Genomic DNA, 24,942 nt, shown 5'->3' with positions numbered 1-24,942 from the left:
ATAATTCTTGGATTCGAAATTGGGGCCGCCATTACCTGTCTCTCGAAACTTTGAATTTGACGACATCCTTCTCCATTATGGTCACGAATGGCAATACTGCACAAGACGGGAATCATCATCACAATGTTGGCCTTGGAGCCTCTGCACCAGAGGAGGAATCGGGCTTAATGGCAGATTGTGCCTCTGAGCGCAGTTTCGGAAGTGAGCATCGATTCAAGAAATGGTCTTCGAATCGGGGGTCATTTCTAAACTACTCATGCTTCCGATCTAGTAATGCTAATACATTTTTATTGAAATCCATGAAGATCAAGACCCAGTCGCGCACCGTAAAGATGGGGCCTCCCATCAGATCCAGAGAATATTCCACAAGAGCCAAAATTCGGCGGACTTTAGGAGTAGAGAACCCCGAGCGTGTCCTGCTTGCGAAAGTCCCATTATAGCCATCAAAAGCCAGCTCAAGGTCCTACTATCGTTCAAAAATTCTACATCGCTCGTTTTCGCGCTGGTCGCCATCATTTTTTCTGCTCTCAACATGCCGGCGTTGGTTGTTTTTATCTGGAATTTGATCGCCATCATTCCTCTGTCGATAACGCTCACTTTTGCGACCGAGAGATTAGCCCAAGATCTGGGCGAAACTGCGGGAGCACTGCTTAATATTTCACTGGGAAATCTTGCCGAATTAATCATCTTGTGAGTAATCCTTTCTTGCCTCTGACTTTTTTACATTGTACTAACCTAAGCACAGTATGTGAGTCAAATCTTCTTGTGATGCCGATAATGGTGGAATTTGGTACTAATTGTTGATAGCACCGCCCTATTGAAGAACAACATCAGAGTTGTTCAGGCATCCCTTCTGGGATCAGTCCTTGTGAACTTGCTGCTCGTTCTTGGATCTGCGATCATTGCTGGAGGCGTGATCGGCCCAGATCAGACTTACAACAACGATGTCACTCATTCATTCGTTGGGTTACTGAATCTGACGGTCTCTTGCCTTATGATTCCAGTTCGTAAATGCACAATTCCATCAAGAAACTGACACTAACAGCTATACAGAGTGCTTTCTACGGAAGTGTGAAAAGTATGAAAACCGCCGATCATATGGCCTTGGAATTCAGCAGAGGCGTTTCCATCATCCTTCTCATCATCTATTTTCTTTACCTCTTCTTCCAGTTCAGAAGCCACCCCCATATCTTTCGATCCCGCTCACTGGCATTCCCAGTTGAAGATGAAACCGTTGATCAACACATCTATCGCCCATCCTACGACCCAGTTTTCACAGATATTGAGTCACGACGAAATTCAGAAGACAGCGCAAAAGGCCAAAATCAAAATCTCCCTGAAATGCGCGAAGTCTCGTCTCCGGCTGGTCCAGCCTCGGAGCCTACAGATCTCGAAAGCGAGGCAGGCCTTCCATTAACTCATATCGACACCGAGGAGAGAAGGGATGCTACTTCTTATGGTCACAACCGCAGAAAAAGCCATTTCTCTCAAGCAGGTGAAGATTCCCACTATTGCCGCAACACTGTGTTGGCGAACCGAGGCATGTCTTTATTCGTACTCACCCTTTCGACGGTCTTAATCGCTATGTGTGCCGAATTTTTCGCATCAAGTTTTGACGTTCTCAACGATCGCGGGGTTCTGGGAGAATCATTCGTTGGACTTATTATCATTCCAATTGCTGGTAACGTGGCAGAGAATGTCACCGCGGTTGTTGTGGCAGCCAAGAACCAGATGGATCTTGCGATTAGCGTCGCTCTTGGATCGGCCATTCAAATTGGTCTCCTGGTTGCTCCGATGATTGTTCTTGTTGGATGGGCGATGGATAAGCCAATGAGCTTGCACTTTGATAGCTTCGGAATGGTTACTCTAGTGGGATCCTCCGTACTGGTCAGTTTCATTATTCTGAAAGGAAAGACCAACTATCTGGAGGGCGCCATCTTGTGCGCGTGCTTTACTGCTATATCGTGAGTGAATACCCGATCATCTAAAATGGCTCGTATTAAACTAACTCTTTCGCAGCGTTGGTGCTTTTCTTTTGCCAATTAAATGATGACACAACGTCTGGAACAATCCTGGACCTCGATCATTCCCTCCTTCTCTTCTACTTTTATTTATTTTCCCTGTACACAATTGGGCCCAATATTGCTGGTGATTGTTGGGTTTACCTGCACATACGCATCAAGGGCCGGCCAAGCGGCCGGACCCAACTCTATAAATCAATCGGGAGATCATTCCCTTATAATAAAACAAATTTGAATTGAAAAAAACTTGCTCCCTCAATCTAATCCGAATTGATGGAAGATCCAGGGATACGAACCAGTGTAACCAAAAGGGTCGTAGCGTCGCTTGTCGGGGCTGTTCTGCCTGAAATTACACTCTTTCTGCCTGGACCCTGGGGCGATCGCACGGGTACTTAAGGGGTGAGCTTCGATTCGATCTGAAAACTTAAAGTAATCCCATCAACCTCTTTAGCACGAGTTGGAGTTGAAATTTTCAAAATGGGTTCCGCAAAACAGCCAGTTTCATTGATGCCGGGATTCAATGTGCCCTTGAATAAGCTGCCAAAGGTAAAGCCCCGAGACTTGACCACTTGTGTCTAGGTTCTAATGAGGTAGAAAAATGTTTTCGACTCCTATGCAGAAGGTTTTCCCTTGGCCCTGCTGCCTGAAGAGATGGAAGCCGGAATGTAGGTTAAAATATCTATCAATGCGCTAGTGATATTAATGTTCAATAATGATATCTAGGTATGCGACCACACAACGGGAAATTGTAATGATGCGATTCATGAACACGATCATGGAAAAGCCCGAATGGGATCGAAAGGTACACTCCAATATTCAAGAAGAACTAAGCACATGTAAATCTAATATTCGACAGATCTTCGACACAGAAATCACAGCGAAATGGCGCAACGAAATCGCCCAGAGTGGCCAGGACGTGTCACCTAAAATGATTGACTGGATCGTCAAGGAGGTTGAGTGGAAGGCGAAAATACTCAAAGAGACAGGAATTGTCTCAGCATTTGATCCTGGTGTTTTCAGATCTGATGCAGCAGTTCCTGAAGAAGTCCGACAGGCACTAAAAGACGCCGTGAAACCTCTCGAAGACGTACCAGAGGACCAAAAGGATTATCATCCAGGCTCAGACAACCAAGTCATCAATCTTGTGCATCCGTCTCTCTTCCCGATCGTGTATGGTAGGACTCGCGTTCTGGCTGACAATATCATTGACCTCGATGATTGTCTCCATCATGTAGGGGAGGGTGAGCTGATTCCAATTCCCCCGAAGAAAGATCTCAGTCATGCAAATTACGGGTCGCTTGACCCCCACAGTTACAGCGATTGGCCAGAACTATATAGTGGGAAATTCCAATGGCTCCCTTGTGAAGTGAAACTGCTAGATGGTGGTGACTGTCAAATCGTGTCATACATCAACAATGCACATCCTGTGCAGCATAAGGCCTTGTACGAAGTTGTTGAAAAGGTCATCTCCTGGGCATTACCCCTTTGGGAGAACAGTTTGTCCGAACTTCCCAACCCCAGAATCGCTTATCGCGAGGTTGAGTATGCTGAGCATCCAGAACCCGAGCCAGAAGGATTATCAGATGATGAGGATTTTGACCAGAATGAGTTCGATGATGCTTATACGAAGTGGCTAGAAACCCAACCTATCATTCTTCCTGAACCAGGCGAGTTCGTGCCTCCGACAGAGGCTGGCAACCTGAACATACAACGTCATTTTCCGGAGACGAATTTGCAAGTTATCGTAAAGCTGGCAAACATTGAATTGACTCCTGAGAAGCCAAACTATAATGGCGGCTCTTGGCACATCGAGGGACAGTTGGTAAGAATATCATACCTTCCATTGGCTCCGAGTTGAACAAAGTATTGAGTCTTTCCTTCAGAACGAACGTATCTGCGCTACCGCGCTCTACTACTACGACAATGAAAACATCAACGAAAACACTCTGGACTTTCGTAAACGTGCAACGATTGATGAAGAACTCTCATACGAACAAGGCCGCCACGAATTTTTACAGGCTGTTTTTGGATTCGGAGACGACGTGGGTAGCTATGGGGGCGACAACACCACCCAGCATATTGGAGGCGTACTATGCAAAGAAGGACGACTCCTCACTTTCCCTAATACTATTCAACACCGTGTGTCCTCATTCTCACTCACCGATCCGTCCAAGCCGGGCCATAGAAAGATTCTGGCACTCTTTCTGGTGGATCCTCACCATCGAGTCATTTCCTCTGCCAATGTTCCCCACAAAGCGAGGAGTGGGCCCAAGAAAAACAAGGCCTCGTGGACCAGGTCTTATCACGACTACCAGCAGAGCTGCAGAGTATGGTCGAGAAGGGTCTGGATCCTTTGATGACTATGGAAGAAGCCAAGAAGCTCAGGCTAGAACTTATGGAGGAGCGTGGACGCGACTCCGCGGCAGCCAATATCGAATTCGAAAGGGGAGATTTCTCCCTTTGTGAGCATTGAATGTGGCATTGATTTAGCGAGATATCCAGACCGGAGTTGAATACTATTTTCCAAGTGGAGGCATGTATGACATGAGGAAACTACGGAAAGGGTCAGGCGACGTTGACATCAGGTGGGAGTCCTAGTTTTGCTACGAGTCTTCCGAGCGCACCGAATATAAATGTCTTTGTTCTTCGGGTACTGGTTCGCTTAGCATCGAATTTGTAGAATATGGTATGATGTTTTAATACACTCAACAACCTTGGAACCATCATCCAGGGAAGAGGCACCCCTGGCAGAATGATTCAATTGCTGGCTCATTCCCACGCCCCTGATTCATCTAGGGACCAGAGGCTTCGTCACTACTCCGTATGTGTTCGAGAAAACTCTATGATCAAAATAAGTTCTCTGTTCGGGTCTTGTTTTAACAGAATTGCCGACTACACCAACCTTGCAAACATCATCATCATTATCATTATCATCCTCACCATCACGATCACTATCACCACCACCACCACCACCACCACACTAAAAAGATTTCTATATCGTTATGGAGTAGATATTCAGATATCCCTTATATTGCATAATCAGAGTATCAGATTTGAATATTCTTCCCCTTTGCCGATTATGAAACTCCAGTTGCCCCGGCTGGTGGGGCTGCAGAATTGACTAAGATTCGGGTTAGGTAAATCCTGATGACGATTGTCCATAGTGGAGAATGGCATTCGCAACCTGTTTCGCAGGTTTCGACACCGGACCGTCCGGCCAGTTGAAAACCCGTACCTGAATGCTGTACCTGACTCTGCCGATCCGGGTTTCCCGATATACTATTCCCACTTCTTCAAAGGACCTCACGCGTGAAGTTCATCATTTCGGAGAAAACTCCCGTTCAGAGGCCCCACGCCGGCCAATTCCCTCCCAGTTGATGCTTGTTGATCGAAATTGGACCGGAAATCCCGGCTGTGCTGCTCTTGAAGATGAATATAATGCTTGGCCCGGCACCTTCGACCGACTCCCGACGGACTTTATCACCTCACAGACAAGATGTTGACATCGCCACTCGTTTTACTTGCCTCACTCGGTGCTGGTCTTGTCCAGGCACAGCAAAATACTCTTGATGATTTGTTCGTCGAAAATGCGCCCTCTTCGCCGCGTCCCTACGTCATTCCTCACTATGCCAACTCGCACTCCGTGACGATTGGTCCTCAGCTCTACCGATTCCCCGTCACCGGTCCGTCTTCGGGTTATGCCTTCACCCTCATGGGCACCAATGCGCCTTCAAGTGGGAATCTAGGCGTGCTGCCTCACATTCACCGCCGGCATTATGAGAACTTTTTCGCCCTGAAGGGCCGGTTCCAACTGTGGGCTCAAAAGGACGGCAACGAACAGCAGGGTCGTCTGCTCACTCAGGGCGACTTTGGTTCCGTCCCCGCAACACCACCCACACCTTCCAAATGCTGGATCCTGATACCGAGATGGTTGGTATCATCGTCCCAGGTGGATTCGAGTAAGTTATTTTGAAGCTGCCCGAGGACATACGAGTACTTGTAGATTGACATGTCAATAGGGATTTGTTCTACGCCCTTGGCACCAACTATAGTTCTGGAACGGACACCGCATATGTGCCCAGTGTCTCTCATGGACCTGGTACTCCCAGTAGCTATATCATGTCTCAGTTGCAAAGATACGATGTTTATCCTGAGACCTTTAAGGCTCGCCGTGATTTCGTCAATGGATCTGCCCCTTCCCACAATACTGTGTGGCACACTGGCAGTAATGAGCTCGGTGCACCTGCAAAGCCCTACTTCTTAGCTGGCGGCTATGGTCCTAAGTATCTCAACTCTGACCATGGATACCAGATCATCCAACCACTCGTCGAGCCCAAACAGGCCCAGGACCTCAACTATACTATCTCGACTATTTCGCTCAGTCGTCAGACCAAGAATAGCCCACCTTCGTATACTCTAGACGGGGCAGCTGCCTTTGAAGTTGCGGAGGGTGCTCTGTCTATCCAAATTGGCGATTTCCCTTTGGTAACTATTATGACAGGTGACGTGGCTTTCATCCCTGCGCAGGTGCCTTTCACTTACTACACCGAGACGGCCTTTACCAAGGTACTTTTTATCGCCAGCGGCAACAACAGTCTTGATCAGCAGTTGATCAATGGTGGAAATAAATGGGACTGGGTTACTTTCCCAAGTACTAAGCATACCTAGGATGGGCTGCATGTACTAGAAATATTCTAATAGAATAGATTTATTGTCAGGAAGGCAGCGAACGCGCGCCTTGTGACATATCAGTTTTGAATTTCACCGTGTTTCTTATGCAGCTACAAAATTCTTGGGGTTATTCTCCGCGGTCGCTAGAAAATTTCTCGTATCTCGTGGTCCAATCATCAACAGCAAAGATGCAGTCATCTTTCACTTGCACAGAACAAATCATCCATGCCCCACAACCTACTAATGATCATACACTTTCCCATATAGGAATATGTATTCCAGGTTAAATCTGCCATCCCCTTGCCAAGATGGTCCTTTAGGGGGGCAGAGCCTCGAACCTCCGACGAATAGATTTCTAGTGTGATCTCCGCGAGCCGAACTGCATTTGTACGATGCCCTCACGGCGCCTCCTTACTCGTGCAAATATTTTGTTTCTCGGGATAAGCTTGTTCAATGCAACCTCAAACGGCCCTCGGTAAGGAGAATCCAAATTGTATCGTAGTTGTTGATCGATCTGATGTGTGAGATCGCCCCGCTTCAGCAGCCCCCACATATGCGAGCAAAGTTACATTAACCGTCTGCCCCTCGATCCGACAAAAAAACAATCCTCTTGACCATCGAAAAATTGCACATCCAAAATGGGCTCGACGAAGTCTACTCTCCTGCTGCATCCAGTTACAAAAGAAGACATCCCCTCATGCGTCGATATCTGGTTCAAGGCCTTCTCAACAGACCAGGACATGGTACGAATATTTCCCGATACACCAGGCTTGCGAGAATGGACGGCGGGATATATTACCCTTGATCTCGAGACCAAACCATATCAGTATTATGTCAAGGTAGTGGATCCATCGATCACGGACGAGCGTGGTCAAGCTCGGATACTCGCCTATGCGAAATGGGATACAGCCTCGATGGAAGTGCGAGGTCGACGATTTCCGCCTTGGGCGGCGGAGACACCAGCGGACGAAGCTACCAGTGTGTTTGACTTTCTAAATGGGAATCGGAGTCGTGTTATGGGGGATTTGAAGCATTATTGTGAGTGAACTAGGCTCACTCGAGACTCAATAGTCATTCGATCCACCTGGGCAAGATGGTGCTAACTACGGTCCGATCCAGATCTGGACATGCTCTGCACTCACCCGGATTTCCAGAAGCGTGGGGCTGGTTCGATGCTAGTCAAATGGGGCTGCGATTTGGCTGATAAAGATGGAGTGTCTGCATACGTTGATGCGAGCAAGACGGGCGCGCCTCTGTACGAGAGATTTGGATTCGTTGATCGCAGTCTACCCGACCAGGGCAATATTGCTGCAATGGGTCGTTTCAAGGTGACATGAAGGAGCTGATATCATTTTTTTGCATCAGGGAAACAATCTCACCGGCCAATTGAGTGGTAAATAGATGAGATCGGAGCGGTGTAAACTCCGAGTCCCTGAGATAGGTGTCTCGGTCTGATCTTATGTGAGTTCTTCTACACAAAGCTGTGCTGCCAGAAAAATTTAAGAAGACAAAACGACTGCTGTACTGGATGATATCCGAGTGATCCTATTGGTATTCCTTCATGTTCTTCTCTGACTTTTCCGCGAGTGGGGACTATTGCCGTGCCAGTGCTTAGCAGGCCTAGCTCTCTCATTTAAAGGGCATCTGATTTTTGGGAAGACAGAATTTTCCTCGGTCGCAGAGCGATATTCTCTCCGACGCAGGTGAAAAAGGACCTTTCACGTAATTATCCTTTCTGCGGACGAGTAGTAGGTGTTCGATGCTCGATATGTCATCTCCAAAGCATTCTTCCACCATGCCACCTCCACATGGTCCAAAATTAGTAGCAACCAGGAACGAACATAGTGAGGGGAAGTATGCATGACAAGAACGCCATTAGCTAAATTACCTCACTCTCCTCCGTGTACGGAGTACTGGAAGAAATTAAGTCTGTCTTGGCTATCACATCCGAGGGACCACTCACAACACGCCTAGGATCTTGCGACCGTGATAGTAGATCCACTGTCGGTATAACTGCGGAGAGAAAGTACCGACCAAGAAGGGTGAAGATAGACAGGACTAGCAGGGGTATGTTGCAACAGCTCAGGGCGATCTTTCACTTTCATCTCAGGCTCCGTCCCCACGTTCTTTAGCTCGACGGAGTACACCTGGGCAGATGAAGGCGTGCAAGGCGAACCCTTCTCATCTCCGCTCGCTGTACCAAGTAAACAACAGATCGGCCTGAGACAATTCTGCTGTTTCAACGTCGTTAATCAAAGATCTGCAAAGCACAGGCGGTGACTATCTGTCTGCAACGACCCCTAGATCCACCAATAATCACAAACTACCAAGACAAGATTCGCAAGACATCAGTAACACCAAGACTCCACGTCATGAACGGAGCACGAGTATCACTTTCCAATCCTTCATCAAGCCTCTTGCAATGCCAAGTCCCGCCGTCATCTGGCAGTTACAAAGCCATCATCCTGAGTGGATACTATCCCTGGAGGGGCTGGACTAGGGCACGCTAGGCACGGGTGCGCATCATTGCTCCAGACCAGCGTCATTACCAAGCACCTTTGGCTCGGCCTTCTAGCTTCATCCCTGCTGGATAATTGCCAAGAGTACGGAGGAAACAGCCCACGCGTATCTCTTCACTGGCTCTGCCGTCTACTCGTAAGAAATCTGCAGCCTGAGTTCCTTTCCTGGGATTTTCTCCGAAGTAGAGCCAGTCCTGCCAAGCTTACACGGTGCATCACAACCACTCCGCGATCATGCTCCACCCAGCCCCAGCTCAATTGACCGGAAATTCAACCTGTGACCGACCTGGGATGCGTCTGCTCTGCAGCCTGGGCACTCTAGCTGTCCGCTCGGCCGTAGCTGTAGCTACTAGCCAACCATTGATTGACCATCATGCACCGGGTGACGCTAGGGACCAGGAACAGGGCCAACGGTCCACCGGCAACGAGCATATTGTACGACACAAGTTGCCTGCACGATGGAGAGGGTCCTCTGCCGAACCATATTCCCCACCGGGCATGGAGACAGGCCAGTTGTGTTCCACAGCCGTCCACAGCTGGTATGGATTTTGATTCTAGCCCGCCATGCTAAATAATCATCTCGCTCGTGGTTGGTGAGCTGCACCACCTACATGTTCCTTCGCTCGGAGTAATTTTTGTCTAGACTGGAAACACGATTAGTCTGCAGTCAGCCCCGCGAACCTTGCAAGACATTGGAACTGAAATGCTCTCGGCACTTTCCCCTGCATATAAATAAGACCTGCTTCTCGTCGTCGCGATCTTTGGATTTTCTCCCCACCCATTGACCTTTCCCCTCAACATAGCTTCAGAATGCATTTGCTTGCTCTGGCCACGGGCCTTGTCGGCATTGCCAATGCAGCTTGTCCTTATATGACAGGTGAAGCTGGTGAATATAATCCACACGAGCTTCATCGTCGCGCAGATGGCGGCGCCGCTGGCGATACCGAGGAATTTTTATCGCAATACTACCTCAATGACAAAGATGCTTTCCTGACCTCGGATGTTGGCGGCCCAATTGAGGATCAAAACAGTCTCAGTGCAGGAGAGCGTGGACCGACTCTGTTAGAGGATTTTATTTTCCGCCAGAAGATCCAGCACTTTGACCATGAGCGTGTATGTAGACCTCGGGAGTGAAATGCAGCCTTCAATTCACGCGCTAATTAACGTTTCTGCATAGGTCCCCGAACGCGCAGTCCACGCCCGCGGTGCCGGTGCCCATGGTGTCTTCACCTCGTATGCCGACTGGTCGAACATCACAGCCGCATCTTTCCTCTCGAAAAAGGACAAAGAAACACCCATGTTTGTGCGATTCTCTACCGTTGCTGGTAGTCGAGGCAGTGCCGATACAGCGCGCGATGTGCACGGATTCGCGACACGCTTCTACACCGATGAAGGAAATTTCGGTACGCATTTCCCCGGAAGAAGACGATACGCCAACTAACACCTCACAGATATCGTCGGAAACAATATCCCAGTCTTCTTCATTCAAGACGCAATTCAATTCCCCGACTTAATCCACGCCGTCAAGCCCAGCGGTGATAACGAGATCCCACAAGCAGCGACAGCTCACGACTCAGCATGGGACTTCTTCAGCCAACAGCCTAGCTCTTTGCACACTCTTCTCTGGGCAATGGCTGGCCACGGACTTCCTCGATCTTTCCGTAATGTCGACGGTTTCGGAGTGCACACTTTCCGCTTCGTCACGGACAGCGGAAAATCGAAGCTCGTCAAGTTTCATTGGAAGGGCCTCCAGGGTAAAGCCAGTTTGGTGTGGGAAGAGGCTCAGCAGATTTCTGGCAAGAATCCTGATTTCTTGCGTCAGGATTTGTGGGATGCTATTGAGGCAGAGCGGTTCCCTGAATGGGAGGTGAGTGTCCAAAGCAGCTTGTATAACTTCTCATGTTCGAATGCTAACATCTTCTCTCATCTTAGTTGGGCGTGCAAATCATGGACGAAGACGATCAACTCCGTTTCGGCTTCGACGTCCTCGACCCAACGAAAATCGTTCCAGAGGAATACGTCCCCGTCACAAAGCTAGGAAAGATGACTCTAAACCGCAATCCGAAGAACTACTTTGCAGAAACCGAGCAAGTCATGGTAAGCCACCTCTCCCTCCCTCTCCCAGGGGGACTCGCCCAGCTAACTCTCCACCAGTTTCAACCAGGCCACATAGTCCGAGGAATCGACTTCAGCGACGACCCCCTACTCCAAGGCCGTCTATTCTCCTACCTAGACACCCAACTAAACCGACACAGCGGCCCCAACTTCGAACAACTCCCCATAAACCAACCCAGAACCCCAATCCACAACAACAACCGCGACGGCGCAGGACAAATGTTCATCCCACTAAACAAAGACGCCTACAGCCCGAACACACTGAACAAAGGCTCACCAAAACAAGCAAACCAAACAGTCGGCAAGGGATTCTTCACTACCCCTAGCCGAACTGGCAACGGCAAACTCCAGCGCACGCGTAGCTCGACATTCGAAGACGTCTGGTCTCAACCGCGTCTATTCTGGAACAGTCTCGTTAAAGCGGAGAAACAATTCGTCGTTGACGCGATGCGTTTTGAAAATTCGATGGTTGTTTCTCAAGTCGTTAGGGAGAATGTTATTATCCAACTCAATCGGATAAGTAACGATCTTGCCAAGCGCGTTGCGGAAGCAATTGGCGTTGATGCACCGGCTCCAGACGACAGTTTCTATCACGATAACACGACGGCGAATATTGGCGCCTTTGGTCAGAAATTGACTAAGCTTGAAGGTCTTAAGGTTGGCGTTTTGGGCTCTGTGCAGAATGCTTCTAGCCTTGAAGTTGGCGTTTCGTTGGCGAAGGCGTTGAAGGACGTTGGCGTTGATGTCGTTGTTGTTGCGGAGAGACTGGGCGATGGTGTTGATCAGACTTATTCTGGTTCAGATGCTATTCAGTTCGATGCTGTTGTTGTGGCTGGTGGTGCGGAGGGATTGTTTAGTGCGCGTTCGTTTACCGAGAAGCAGAGTAAGGCTTCTTCGCTTTATCCTGCTGGAAGACCGTTGGATATTCTGATCGATGCTTTCCGGTTTGGTAAGCCGGTTGGTGCGATTGGGAAGGGTGTTGATGCGTTTAAGGCTGCGCAGGTTTCGACGGAGCGGGAGGGTGTTTATGTGGCGAAGTCTGCTGGAGATCAGTTTGTCAAGAGCATTAAGGAGGGTTTGAAGACGTTCAAGTTCTTGGATCGCTTTGCTCTGGATGCGTAATTAGAATGACTCGGGGATATTTATTGTATAGTTGTTGTTGCTGTGGTTTGAGCGCAGTGTTTTGAAATGACCAATTGCATTGAATGAGAAATGGAAAGTTTTTATATACAATCAGGATGGACTGGTCGTCCGGGTGCATCTGCACCGGCACCGGCACCGGCAAGAATCAATCCTGATAAAGGACGTCTGCTAAACGAAAAGCTCGCGACGACGACGCATGAAAGATCCGGAATCCGACGATCCCGCTGTCCGCACCTTCATCCGCTTGGCACTCTCCACGCTGGAGGAGTTACTGCTACCTTGGGTTTGTCCAAGGATTGCCCACTCAGCGACGGTGGCACCGGTTCCATTCTTCGCCTGGATGTCTGCCGCGTCCAAGGCCTGGTTTCCTACAATAAGGAGAGACGCAAACTTGGCAGCGGGAATGGCGGAAGGCAGGGTGACATTAGTAGTGTTTCCGATAGGCAAGGCGATGGCATCCAGGTTCGTCGTGTTCGCATTGTACGGGTCCGAGAGGTTGACATTGTTGAGAGAAGAAATCACTTGGTAGTCCGAATCTTGGCTTCCCATTGTGATGTCCGCGTTGCCTAGGGTCTTGTTGTGGAAGACAATGGTCGCATTGACAGGTGGGGCCTGAGCCCAGTCAAAGTAAAAACCAGAGACTAGGGACCCTGCTTCCTTGCCAAATGACACCGTGATGGCGCTCACATTGTCTGCGAATGAAGGCTGCCACTTCGTCGAGGTGGCACCGTCGTTCACCGAGACGGGGAATTGGCCAGGTTCGTAGGCACTTTCCGACTGGGCAGACTGGCACTGCACGAGATTTCCCTCCACAGTATTCTTGAGGCCGATTTGGCGGTTCTCCAGAACGACCGAACCTTGCAACTGGAGGTTGTGAACAGTGATGTCGTCGTCGGAGCCCGCGTGGATGGGAATGGTCTTGTTGGAGAAGCGTAGGTCTGCAGTTTCCAGAGGCGCCGAGTTGGATCGGCTGATCGTGGTGTGCGTCTGGTTAGACCAAGCGGAGATTGGCCATCCACGCCAGTAGAATGTGCGATACTTCAAGTGAGGGATCTGCGGTGGGAGATTAGGGTCAACGCGCAGGAAGTCCTCAGGCAGCAAGCGAAGTCCCAGGTACCCGAAGATGGCCACTTGATTAGCTCCACCATGTCCTGTCAGGAAAGGGAAGGCAGGGTGGGTGCCACCGTTGATAGTGGAATCGTCGATGAGCTGTTCGGACATTTGGTAGAAGGGCGCACGAGTATAGGGGCGGAAGGAATACAGCCCATATGTGTAAGCCGAGCAACCTGAGGGCGACATCTCATTCGCAACAGCAGAGAAAATGGCCCAAGTCATCGCCGGTCCGTCAGGAGATTGCTTATTGGCATACTGTGAAAGTCAGCATCAATTCTGCCATGTGCCAGATTATCTTTTGGGATGAACTCACATAGTCAAGATCATTCAGTGAGTCTTGAGCACTGTAGTTCGCAGTGAAATCCAGAGGGAAGGTGTTTAGAACCACATCAGCCTGCTTCACAGCGGCACTTCCATTCATAGTCGTGAATTCAAGGGTCACTCCACCTTCGCGGAGAATTAAAACGTTGTCAGCAATGTCGTCCCAGGTGGAGTTTTCTTCGAGTCCAAATTGCTGGCGGAAAGCGTTTGCATGTCGTAAAGTTTCAGCGATGGCCGGCATAGTGAAGCCGCCCGCATCAACATGGTTAGCATACTCGTCCTGAAAGATGTTAGTTTGGGTTGTCATTTAATTAATGCGCATGTGGAAGGAGCGCCATACTGGGTCAGTCATATTGGTCAGAGTCCAAGAAGACCCATTCTGTACCATCAGATCGGTAAAGAGAGTGGCCACAGAGTCGTAAATAGGGAAATGATTCTCCTTGAAGAACTTGGTATCACCACTAGTAACCCACTCATTGACCATGGAGATTCCGATGTCGATGTTTAGATGATACTGATAATCTGGATTGGGGTTAGAATTCGAGGTCATGGCTTTCGATATCGGGTCTCATAACTTACCCCAACAAGGGCCAGTGGCCGTGCAGTTACCAAATCGCCCACTTGTCCAGGGATAGATGGCGGCGGAGGGTGAGAAGCTGGTCTTGTTCTTGGAGCCCGCGTATGCAGTCTTGATGTTCGCCTGTGCCTGTGCATATCTATCCAGACGGTAGTTGGTAATCCGCTGAGCAGCTTCGGGGTGCGATGTCGTGAGACCTGGCTGCTGCCAGACGTCAGCGTCCCAGAAAACCTGTCCGGCTTTGGTGAGTGTTAGCCTAATGATTCTAACTTGGTCTTGGTTACCAACGGGCTCATACCGTACGAGTCGGAGGTCAAACCACCGACGGAAATGCTATCCCGGTTGAGCGCAGTGTTGTTTGCTTGCTTGATGGCATTCTTGCCAACGGTGTTTTGCAGCAAATAGTATGTATTGGCCACTGAAATAATCTGGGTGTCGATTAAATTGATGTCCGCGGGGAGAGATCCATTTCCGGGGAGCGTATATTGATCGACGGAGTCATCCGGCATAACGCTTGCCCACTCGGTCACGTGCGCGCGAAGTGACTTGGCCCATCCATTCTGAATTGCAGTAGAGCAAGCGTCCTTGGCCACCGTCTTCGGGTCCGCAAAAGCATCGGTTGATGCTACGCCGACGAACTTGGTCACTCTCACGGATTGACCAGCCTTGAATGTCACATCAACAGACTGTGCGATGGAGGAATCATTTTTGCTGAGATATGGGGCATCGTTGACCACTTGCAGCGTTGACAGGTCGACGCCAGAAGTTCCGGTAACATTGGCATAGACGTAGGCAGTGACGTTGCTGATCCCGTTCGGTCGCACGGATGAGAAAATGGCATGATCGTCCTGGTCTGCTTCCACGAAATCTGAACGCACAGCGGCGATGCCATCAAGGACATTCACGACAGTTCCATTGGAGTCCTTGGAAGCAACTACCTCTAAATCCACCACGGCCTGATTAACGTAGAGCTTGTTGGTGAATAGACGGTAGTTGATCTGGAAAGACCCCTTATCACCCTCCGGAGTCCAGTTATACGACCAAGTGAGAAGACCCGCCTTGAAATCGTAGGTGGAGCGGAAGTTGGAGATCGTGGAGTTACCCACTGTCGCATCCAGGAAGGTACCATCGCCGAGGTCAATAATAAGGCCACTCCAGTGAGGAATACCGCTGATCACACTATCGTAGCCATACTGGGACAGCCAAGGGAAGTTTGAGGAATTTGTATTTGCCTGGGAGTCGAAGAACCCACTGACGGTCGCGAAGGCTTGTCGTTTCGAGAACAGAGGCCATCCACTGGTTCCCTCGTCGCCATCGTCCTCGCCGTCCATTTCAAAGAATGGGCCAGCGCTAGCGACGCTGATACCGATGTAGCCATTGGCAACAGAGCCACGCGACTGGAACTGGCCTTGCTCTAGATTTGTGGTAGAGAGCAGCCAGTTATCTTGGTCCCATGTGACGCCATCAAAGTCGGTTTCGTACACATTGCTGCTGAAGTTGGTCGCCTGTTTCTGGCCGCCATACTTCTTGAAGGTCTTTGCAATACGAGTTTTGGGTGAAGCTCCGTCTACCAGAGTAGTGAGACTGAGCAGCAGAGGCAATGCCCGTGTAAGGGCAAGTGTCTGGAATTGCGTTAGCTTGTTTCATTCGGATCTGGCGGGAAGATTTACTTTGAGCTGCATCGTGTTGCGCTCGCACCCAGTAGGGCAGTTTGGGGATATAAGATCAGGTCAGGTCAGATCCGATCAGCTCGGCGCGATACCTGGCGCGAAAGAAGTGCACGATGGATCTGTATCGCCGGTGATTAGAAACGGTGGGAGGATGCGGGACAAAGAAGAGCAGCGACGACCGAAGTGGATGGCGGAGCCGAGATATTTGAATCGCCTGCAGGAAATGAAGTGCCGATCAATTTCAGTTCACCCCAGCCAGGCACCTGGCAATGCAAAGGCTCGCTCGGGCCCAGTTCCGCCCGTCCTTCCCTCTGGGGCGTTTCTGTGGGGAAATCGAAAAGTCAAAGCTTACGGGAAGATGGTGTTGCAGTCGTGCAGGATGGCCGTTTGAGGCAGGTCGTATACGAGCTGAAGCCTGAATGGTGGAGAAGGAGGAGGGTAGCCAAGAAGCCTTTAGTCAAGGCAAACCAAAACCGATGCCATGTCGTCTGCGGCTGGGTGGCTTCATGGTGGTGGCTTCGGATGAGCCGGCAGCGCGGGGAAGGGAACCATACTCCGTAGTCGGTGAAAGGAGGAGACTGTGGGAAACCGTGGGAGACCTCAGGCTCACCTCACGGCATTCCGAGTTTACACACGGCTTGTCGTCATCGACACAATAAAGTTCGCCGAGCGTTAACCGGGCGTGTGGCAGTGTGGGGAGGCTTGCTGGGGGCCCGCAAATTGCCCGACAATCGTCCGCTGAGGAGGGGATCTGGGGTGATCCACTCTCCGAATGAGGGATGGAGGGATGAAAAGGAAATAGTTGAATACAATTGCATTCAATTGAACTGAACTGGGATGGGAGGAAAGGGAAGTGTGCGGAGGAGAGCGCGGAGATGCGGAGTGTTTGTGCCTGGGTGCCTGGGTGCCTTGGTGCCTGGAATTCTCAGGCAGAAACGGACGTCATGACTAGTTAACTAAGATTAGTAGTATAACTATTTGCTACTTGAAGTTGTATATATTCCACGATTTAACTTGAAGTTTGCAATCGGAAATCTTCAAGTTTGAATGAGTAGGCTATCTAGATAGTACGGAGTATCCTAATATTCTTCTTATCTCTATAGGAATCCTGCCAGTGGTTCGATTCATGCTGCGGGGGTTTAGTTGTGTGGCACTGGCGATCGTAGCCTGAGGCCTGTTATGTTCCTGCCTTGGTCCTTTGTTGACTATTTCATCTCTACCATTCACCGCTGCGCTATTCTATTCGTCTCTTATTTTTGCCCCAGATATCTCTCGACATCTAAGGTTCCGATCAGCCGGAAAATCTCTCTCGCGTACATTTAACTATAAGTTATAGTTATATATTATCCATTGGCTCGACAAGACTTGAATTGATACGAATTCGCAAATGAGGGATGGTATTTGCTTCCACGTCCGCCCCCGAGGACGCGTCTGAGACGCCCGTCACCAAGTCAACGCCCACCACCACCGAGTCGCTCCCGGCTGGCATCCTACGTTACGCCCACCGGCTGCGCTTCATGACCACTACGGCGGCAGAGATGGCGACTCTAGATGTACGGCCAGCCCTCGGTAGAGCACCCGGCCATCGGGCGCTACGTTGCCACGACACCACTCAAGCAGAGACAGCGTGGAAAATGCTACTACACTGCTTATATAGCCTACCGCACTCGCACCTTCAGCTCTGCACCCGAGTGAAGGAAGCAGAGATAGAGCTTGAAACTAGGCATCTGGCGTGTGAAGGTACTAGTATTCTTGGATGCATTTTCACCCTGAATGAATGGAGACTTTCTTTGATATAAATACTTCTATCAAATGCTCTAAGATTCTGTCTTGGCGTAATTCTAAAGCATCAAAACCCAGTACCAGACCGCATGTAGTACGGGCGGTGGGATTGCAGCCATAACTGCTGACATACGACTCTAGCTTGTTGAATATTGAGCTTTCTGTCTTCCGGATTCTAAATACATATGCAAGTTGAATCTATCCCCATTAGTCGTACACCAGAAGTTGAGGAAACTGAATTTTATGTGCCCGGGGTATGTTTATCCATATCATATTAATGACGATACCTACTCCACTCCGTTATAGTAGGTGCCTTAGTTGCCTACTACGCTAGGAGTGAATAGGTCTACTCGGGTAGCAACAGGAGCGCAAGCAGCAACAAATACTAGTACAAAGAAATGACGTTTTCAATAAAACTCCTCTTACTCTACTTTCTCCATTTTCCTTCCCTTTCTGCTCGTAAGATCTGGTCTAGTCACCGGCCGTGGAGTGATTTGATACTTTCCATTCATGATGGAAAGTACCTAGAACTGGAGGCCGCCACGACAATATACTGCACGTAATTGGAGGCAACTGCGCGGATCGCATTCCCTTGCCAAATTCTCGCCACAACAATTTGAATTATATAATATTTTTATTTCCCGAATTCTAATTCGAAGAGACAGTCCGTCTGAGAATTGTGAATCGACTGCTTGAAGACTTCAGCGAGGACTTTGACGACCGACGCCATCACATTGATCCTGACACTGCGGAACAGCTTGAACAATTCCAAGGCTGGTCATTTTGATTGTTTTTCCTACAGGATGTAGACAGGGAATGTATGTGTCATGTGCCACGTCATGTGCAAGTTTAGAGACCCTTCGTTCCTGCCAACATCCCCAACGCACCTTCCTTATATCTGTGTTATTTCCACTTATTTTCCCTTTTCTGCCTCGTTTCTTATTTTCCCCTTCTCAACTCCTCAACTACTCCAGTATCAATGCGCAACATGGACAGAAAATGAACGAATGCAAGAAATGACTGCTTTCCATCTACCATAGTAAGTTCCACAGTCGGGGATAGACGTTCCATCCGAAACTGACGTATACTAACTAGTCTTACTTCTGAGCTTGAAGGCCGTATATTACGGCTATTTGCTCTCCTCGACCAAGTTCCACTTCTCCAAAATGTCGAATATACGCATTCGCGAGTTAACATTTCGACACTTTGCACATGTGAAGTTCGCGCTCTGTGTTCAATTTCATCTTCCAACGTACACATCACCTTGTTTCACTTTGCCGAAAGTCGCTCCGGCTTGACATTCAATTCCAGACGCCTTTTTTCGTAAGTTCTGACAACTCATACTTCCTATGTATGGAGATTAACATACCGCTAGATCTGCCCTGGGCACGGCAAGAACAAACCCCACTCCGCAGGAATATGCATGAGCATCAGCATAATATGCCAGCTGAACATCGAGGCAATGTTGAACTGCATTCAACTCACGAAGAGGCATAAGCACGGGTCCGAGAGGCACCATTCCGCCTCGAGAGATAGTACTGCCCTTTGGAAAAAGAAGCAGTTGATAACCAAGGATAGGCAGAAGCGTCTGCAGGAAAAGGAAGATTAGGAGGAGAACTCCGCTCATAAAGAGGAAAGCAGAAGAAGAGCAAGAAAGTTATGACATCCAAGGTCATTGAAGGACGCCGCCGCCGAAACCAAGGGAAATGGCCCCGGAAAGCCGAGAAGCGGGGAGCCCGGATGATCAACTCTGGTAAGCAGAATCAATTCAAATATAACAAACCATCCATAGTCACTAACATCTGCATGGAGGAAAAATTCTGAGGAGACCTCTGTCGAGGTAAACACCTCGACTTCTGCAAAGACGCCTTCGGACGAAATGGACGTCGATGGGATCGAAATCAATCTCAACAGCTAGGTTGAAATTCCTTTTTTTTGTATTTTTGAAGTTTAAAAGGAAGGGTCAATATGCGACAGAAACTAGATTGCAGGAGTACATTCGGATTCCTCCGTGAAATTCCCCGCGTAGTAGCAAGTTGTAATCGAAAACATCTCGATTCGGAAAGCAGACGGCTATTGAAGTGTGGCAAATACTACTCCGAGCTATATGCAAGTTCATTGACAGGTCCATGGTTACTATCAGTTGTAATCTTGATATCTCGCATTTCGATATCGTTAGAAATATAATAATGGTTCTTTCGAGAGGAATTCAAATTTTGGAAATTCTTGGTCAGCATGGACGATGCCAACACAGGGCATGACTCTACCTAATCTACCAATAGCAACAGTGCATTAACATCGCCATAAAACCCATTGCCAGTGTATCATCTATACACCCAAAGGCTATCGAAAGAAGGGTAAACCGAAGGACGCATCGACGGTCATGAATTGGGTTTGCCGGTTTTGCGGGATGGAACAGGAACAGCAACATAAAACTCCTCGCCCAGACTCCGCGAGAAAACTACCCTTCCAGTGTTGTAAATAGATTGGTCCTCCAGACCGTAAAATGCGGCGGCGAAATTCGCTGCTCCTCCGTTGTGCATTTCCACGGTCTGGTCCAGATTACTATTCCGTCTAGCAAGTGCCATGGCGAGGTTGAGATGAATCGCAACGGGAACTGGCGACAGGGAAAGAAAAGATGAGATGGATGAAGAGGATGAATTGATATATGCGAAAGGGGAATCCGCACGCCGTATCTATCTATCTCATCTCTCTTTCACTGCTAACTTATTACGACCCTCCCAGCGAGAATCGCCTCAACGAAGCCCTTCCTCAATTTCGTGGCTCGAGTTCATGTTGTGAGTTTCCCGAATCTGACCTCCTTGGTCTTCCTGGCTCTTCCTTGCAACCTCGTGGTTGCTGCATGGCTTCTCCGCTTCCCATCCCTGCCAATGGTATGGCTCCCGGGATTTCATGGTTAGTACTCGACTTCCAATAGCTCGCTATCGCGTCTGACTCTCCGTACAGTCCACGCCGTACATTCCATGTTTCTCTTTCAGCATCGACATTAGGATTGCACAGCCCGACGGAAGAGAGGTAATTGACCCAGTAAGCTCAACACGTCAATGGATGTATTTTGGATAAAGGCAACGGAAGCAACAAGCGAAGGAAGAATTGGGCGATCTACAAAGTGCGGGGGCTGGTGCTCGGTCACCCCGTCATCTTCCAGAACCGATCCACCCTTGGGCCAGAGGAGGGTTTCCACGGCGCGATTTATATACAATAGATCCGAACATATCGCATCACTCTTCTCCACTCGTGAAGTATAATCAGCGTGGGTGATTGAATTTTTACATTATGATGTGGATTCTGCCGCCGTAATGATAGTACTACCGCGCGCAATTGGGGAGATTGCAGGGCTAGCATTCATATGCTCATTTCTCTCGACAGCAGGTAGACAGGGTTGATGTATTGATTCCTACGAGAATCAATTATTCCAATGACTTGAATGACATTGTCCCATCCGCATGAACTACAACCGCAATCGACCCAGTGCTCTCGGCAGCCCCTGGATTCTTGGTGTCCCATATAAACTTGGACCTGCCGAAACTACGGTGCTAAATCCAGCATGCAACCTATGTGATTATTCTTTTCTAACAATTCAGGATACATTGAATATGACTGGGAAGAATACCGAGTACCTACAATTATAATATCTGTAGGGCGACTGAGTCAATCGCGGGCACGCGTCATGTGCTCGATTCCCTAGACCTCAGATGATCGTAGCTTATTCGAGTTGCTACCGTTCGCTTCTCTCCTACTCACTTCGCCAGCCTCTCCGCTCCGCTGCCCTCGTTTCCGACCTTTGACAATCAAGCCGTCTTTCACTCGCTGTCACAATGCCTTCCTACGTAAGTTTGGGTGCTCTTTATCTCGTGCACGCAGATGTTAACTAACACGGGTGCAGATCTGCGAAATCCACGGGGCAAATGCCGAACACGACACGAACTCTTGCCCGGGTAACTGGAGGCCCTCGCCGCGAAGATCGACAAGTCTAGAAAGGCAGCACGAGCTGCGATCAACGATCACCGGCAGATGGAGACGAGGTTTAAGAACCAGGTTCGCCGCCGCCTCTGATCTGAGAGGAAGAGGAAAAGGGAGGAAGAGGAGGAGGAGCAGAACGAGAAGAAGTAGAAGACTCCTTCAGGCCAAAGTCACCGGTAATGAAATCCAATTCGAAAGGAGGACGGATGGTGAAACAGTCGAGTAATAGACCCCCGGACCACCGACTCTCTCTCTCTGTGTGTGTGTCGTTCCTTTTGGTATTTTATGATGAATGACAACCGTAACCTTCCTTGGAAATCTGTTCCAACTGCTCCGCAACGTCGATAATGAGGCATCATCCGAAATGATCGAAGGGTAGAAACACCATGCGCGTACTGGAAGTGCTTCGATCTGATATACGACACACAACCCTGCTCCTGGCTTCTACGGCAAGACTCTTCCACACTCGCTGCCAGAGGAATATTGGCTCGTTTGCGGTCACGGAGCGCGTAGTTGTGTGGCTGTCGCGTTCCTTCCTCACTCCTCCTCTTCACCTTTCCACCTAAACCATCCACCACTGCTCCATTCTGTTCGCTTCTGACCCCCAAACAAGCATGTATCGACATGTAAGTTGATGAGCTGGAACAATGTTTCATCTCATGCCCGTTCAACTAACACAGGTCACAGTTCTGCACCATCCACGGCCTCAACCACTCCCATGACACGGCATTATGCCACGAGTTGGAGACGCTGGCGACTGTCACTGCAAGGGCAATTCGAGCAGCCCTGGCCATTCCCCCGAAGAGGGAGATGACGGAGGCACAGAGGCAGAAGAAGAGGGAGAAGCAGCGCGCTCGCCGCCACCGCCGCCGGGCGGAGAAGATGAAGGAGCAGAAGACTCCTTCGGGGGCCGAAGTCACCGGTAAGGGGATTCATTGAGCAGATAAGAGAGGAAGATCGTTACTGATACTGAATAGAGCCCCCACCAGCCACCGATCCTCTCCCCCAAGGCCTGCCCCTGCCCACCTGCCTGCCTTACCGGACCTTGGTGAAGGTTGAGGATGGCGTTGATACCAAGTTCAAGCTGTAGTGGCTGTTGTTCTTTTTTGTTGCTTTTTTATTATGAATGAATGAATGAATGAATGACGACTTTCTTTGAACTTAAATACTTGTTGCCAGTGTTCTGTCAAGGCGGAATCCGAAAGCATGGATGAATAGTCCGTATGCACGGTGGAATCGCAAACATAGTCACAGGTATACGAATTAAAGCATTATACTGAGGTCTTGCGGGCTCAAACCTGGGAGTTTGCTTGCTCACATTTTATGTACGCATGACTAACTAGTATCTACCCTTGCCTGAATTCCATTTCTTTCATCGCTTCCATCAGCGGGTGTAGACCGATCGCACGCCTTTATCATCAGATAGACAGAAATAATGTGAGAATCCACTGCTCTATCACGTAGATCTTCATTTTCCATCTCATATTCCCGTTTCTCTTTCCACGCTGCCAGTGCGTAGTGTCTAGTAATTGACCTTTCTAGTTTCTCTGCACATATACTGGTTGCATCTAGTCCCCCTTGGCCACTGGCATGTACCGGTTCGGGATACCGTGGCGCAATGTTCTGTGTCCCCGGATATATCCATCCACGGAATAACTGTAGCTATTCCACTCCGTGCGAGTAGATACCTTGGCACCTACTGAGTTGCTAGTAGGTCACGATATGATTAGCCTACCCGGGTAGCAACCAGTGCAAGCAGCAGAAAAGATACTGGTACTAGTAGTACAAAGAAATGGATATTTTGAATATCATTTAGTCAACTCTGTTTCCTCCCCTTTTCCTTTCTTCTCCGCTTGGAAGTATACTCTAGATTAGTCACCGGCAGTGGGATGAGTTGGTACTTTCCACCCCGATACCGACTAGTAGTTATTGCCACAGGGCTGGCATTCCATGTCAACTTCTTATTACAACCTTGAACAAACAGATTTCCCGAATTGCACAAGGACTGTTCTTTCTTTGGAATACACAATAAACTAGTAGGTGCGATGTGTTATGTTATGTCATGTGCATGTCATGTGCCCCCAAGTATAGAGGGCTTCCCCTTCGTTCCTGCCAACTTTATACCATAGTAGTAGTACGCACCTTCCTTATATTTGTACTTTCCCACTTTTCTGCTAGTTTACTTGTTTACTTCCTTCTTCTTCTTTTCTTCTCCTCATTCTCTCCTTTTCCTCTTTTCAACCCACCTCGCACTTTTCGCCCGCCAGTACCAGAGACCCAACCCTCCACTGGTCCAGCCGGCAGGACTGCATCAGCTTCATCAGATCAATATTTCTATATCTCTGACGTGCCTGCCTCTGTAAGTTCGAATGCCCTTTGATCTTATCTACGCAAAAATTAACAACGGACATAGCTGTGCTCGCTTCACGGTCATTCCAAGACCCATGGCTTTGCCGCGTGTCGTCCGAACATGCTCTCAATCATGAATGCCGAGACCTTATGGCGCGGTTGCCAGCCGGAGTCGGCATGATGCCTTCCTTTGTAAGTTTGGATACTCTTCATTGGATGTTTGTAGAAGTTGACACGGGTTCAGATGTGCTCCATTCCATTCATACAGCAAGTTCCGGTCACCGCACCACTTCCCATTTGAAGCCCGGGATGGTGCCGCCACAGCCGCCAAAGGCAAGATAATTTTGGGCGCTTCGAAAAGCGCTCCGTTCCTCGAGACCGGGTCAATCCTGCTCAAACGAATCAGACCTTTGTCACTGGGGCGATATTCGGAGCTCCCGCTCAGAAGGCCGAGGCTCTAAGAAGAGAAATGAACTGACAGATGCATCCAAAAGGGATGAAGCGGGCTCACCAGCGCGCTTGGAAGATCTGGATTTCTTCGAGGGGTAACTTTGCTGGGAAGGAAGCTCTTAAGCGGCAAGGTGCTGCTGGGTTCCGTGAAGTTATTGGTAAGCAGATCCCGTTCAAAGGGATAACGAATCGACACTGATCATCGCAGATGTCCACGGTCGAGGAGA

The 24,942-nt window shown here is 49.2% G+C and overlaps 8 protein-coding genes across 8 annotated transcripts; 7 read left to right on the top strand and 1 right to left on the bottom strand.

The window, feature by feature from the left end:
• Positions 1–77: 77 nt before the first annotated feature.
• On the top strand, positions 78–2,050 carry N7509_013000 (uncharacterized protein; the record flags this gene model as incomplete). The annotated part of the gene is made up of 5 exons (XM_056637637.1): positions 78–201; positions 306–690; positions 808–1,003; positions 1,054–1,964; positions 2,020–2,050. 5 exons carry the CDS (start codon positions 78–80, stop codon positions 2,048–2,050), a joined length of 1,647 nt encoding a protein of 548 aa, XP_056481144.1.
• A 448-nt stretch (positions 2,051–2,498) lies between these two features.
• N7509_012999 (DUF4246 domain-containing protein) lies at positions 2,499–4,494 on the top strand (the record flags this gene model as incomplete). Its single annotated transcript, XM_056637636.1, is given in 6 exon segments — positions 2,499–2,567; positions 2,616–2,686; positions 2,745–2,823; positions 2,878–3,843; positions 3,905–4,264; positions 4,282–4,494. 6 exon segments carry the CDS (start codon positions 2,499–2,501, stop codon positions 4,492–4,494), a joined length of 1,758 nt encoding a protein of 585 aa, XP_056481143.1.
• A 1,023-nt stretch (positions 4,495–5,517) lies between these two features.
• On the top strand, positions 5,518–6,689 carry N7509_012998 (uncharacterized protein; the record flags this gene model as incomplete). Its single annotated transcript, XM_056637635.1, has 2 exons — positions 5,518–5,951; positions 6,041–6,689. The coding sequence occupies 2 exons, from the start codon at positions 5,518–5,520 to the stop codon at positions 6,687–6,689; spliced, it is 1,083 nt and encodes a 360-aa protein (XP_056481142.1).
• A 641-nt stretch (positions 6,690–7,330) lies between these two features.
• N7509_012997 (acetyltransferase) lies at positions 7,331–8,029 on the top strand (the record flags this gene model as incomplete). Its single annotated transcript, XM_056637634.1, has 2 exons — positions 7,331–7,730; positions 7,812–8,029. The coding sequence occupies 2 exons, from the start codon at positions 7,331–7,333 to the stop codon at positions 8,027–8,029; spliced, it is 618 nt and encodes a 205-aa protein (XP_056481141.1).
• Positions 8,030–10,021: 1,992 nt separating this feature from the next.
• cat1 (catalase catB) lies at positions 10,022–12,448 on the top strand (the record flags this gene model as incomplete). Its single annotated transcript, XM_056637633.1, has 5 exons — positions 10,022–10,324; positions 10,389–10,614; positions 10,663–11,078; positions 11,144–11,308; positions 11,366–12,448. 5 exons carry the CDS (start codon positions 10,022–10,024, stop codon positions 12,446–12,448), a joined length of 2,193 nt encoding a protein of 730 aa, XP_056481140.1.
• A 189-nt stretch (positions 12,449–12,637) lies between these two features.
• treA (alpha,alpha-trehalase treA) lies at positions 12,638–16,162 on the bottom strand (the record flags this gene model as incomplete). The annotated part of the gene is made up of 6 exons (XM_056637632.1): positions 12,638–13,837; positions 13,896–14,183; positions 14,244–14,425; positions 14,483–14,719; positions 14,779–16,102; positions 16,151–16,162. The coding sequence occupies 6 exons, from the start codon at positions 16,160–16,162 to the stop codon at positions 12,638–12,640; spliced, it is 3,243 nt and encodes a 1,080-aa protein (XP_056481139.1).
• Positions 16,163–17,544: 1,382 nt separating this feature from the next.
• Positions 17,545–17,845, top strand: N7509_012994 (uncharacterized protein; the record flags this gene model as incomplete). The annotated part of the gene is made up of 2 exons (XM_056637631.1): positions 17,545–17,719; positions 17,808–17,845. The coding sequence occupies 2 exons, from the start codon at positions 17,545–17,547 to the stop codon at positions 17,843–17,845; spliced, it is 213 nt and encodes a 70-aa protein (XP_056481138.1).
• A 4,685-nt stretch (positions 17,846–22,530) lies between these two features.
• N7509_012993 (uncharacterized protein) lies at positions 22,531–23,006 on the top strand (the record flags this gene model as incomplete). Its single annotated transcript, XM_056637630.1, has 3 exons — positions 22,531–22,542; positions 22,604–22,838; positions 22,894–23,006. 3 exons carry the CDS (start codon positions 22,531–22,533, stop codon positions 23,004–23,006), a joined length of 360 nt encoding a protein of 119 aa, XP_056481137.1.
• Between the last annotated feature and the right edge of the window lie 1,936 nt (positions 23,007–24,942).

Source organism: Penicillium cosmopolitanum, assembly GCF_028827165.1.
Source record: "Penicillium cosmopolitanum strain IBT 29677 chromosome Unknown utg000012l:1.0-3308103.0:1.0-3310761.0, whole genome shotgun sequence".
NCBI lineage: Eukaryota > Fungi > Ascomycota > Eurotiomycetes > Eurotiales > Aspergillaceae > Penicillium > Penicillium cosmopolitanum.
This window is presented reverse-complemented; position numbering and strand designations above follow the sequence as displayed.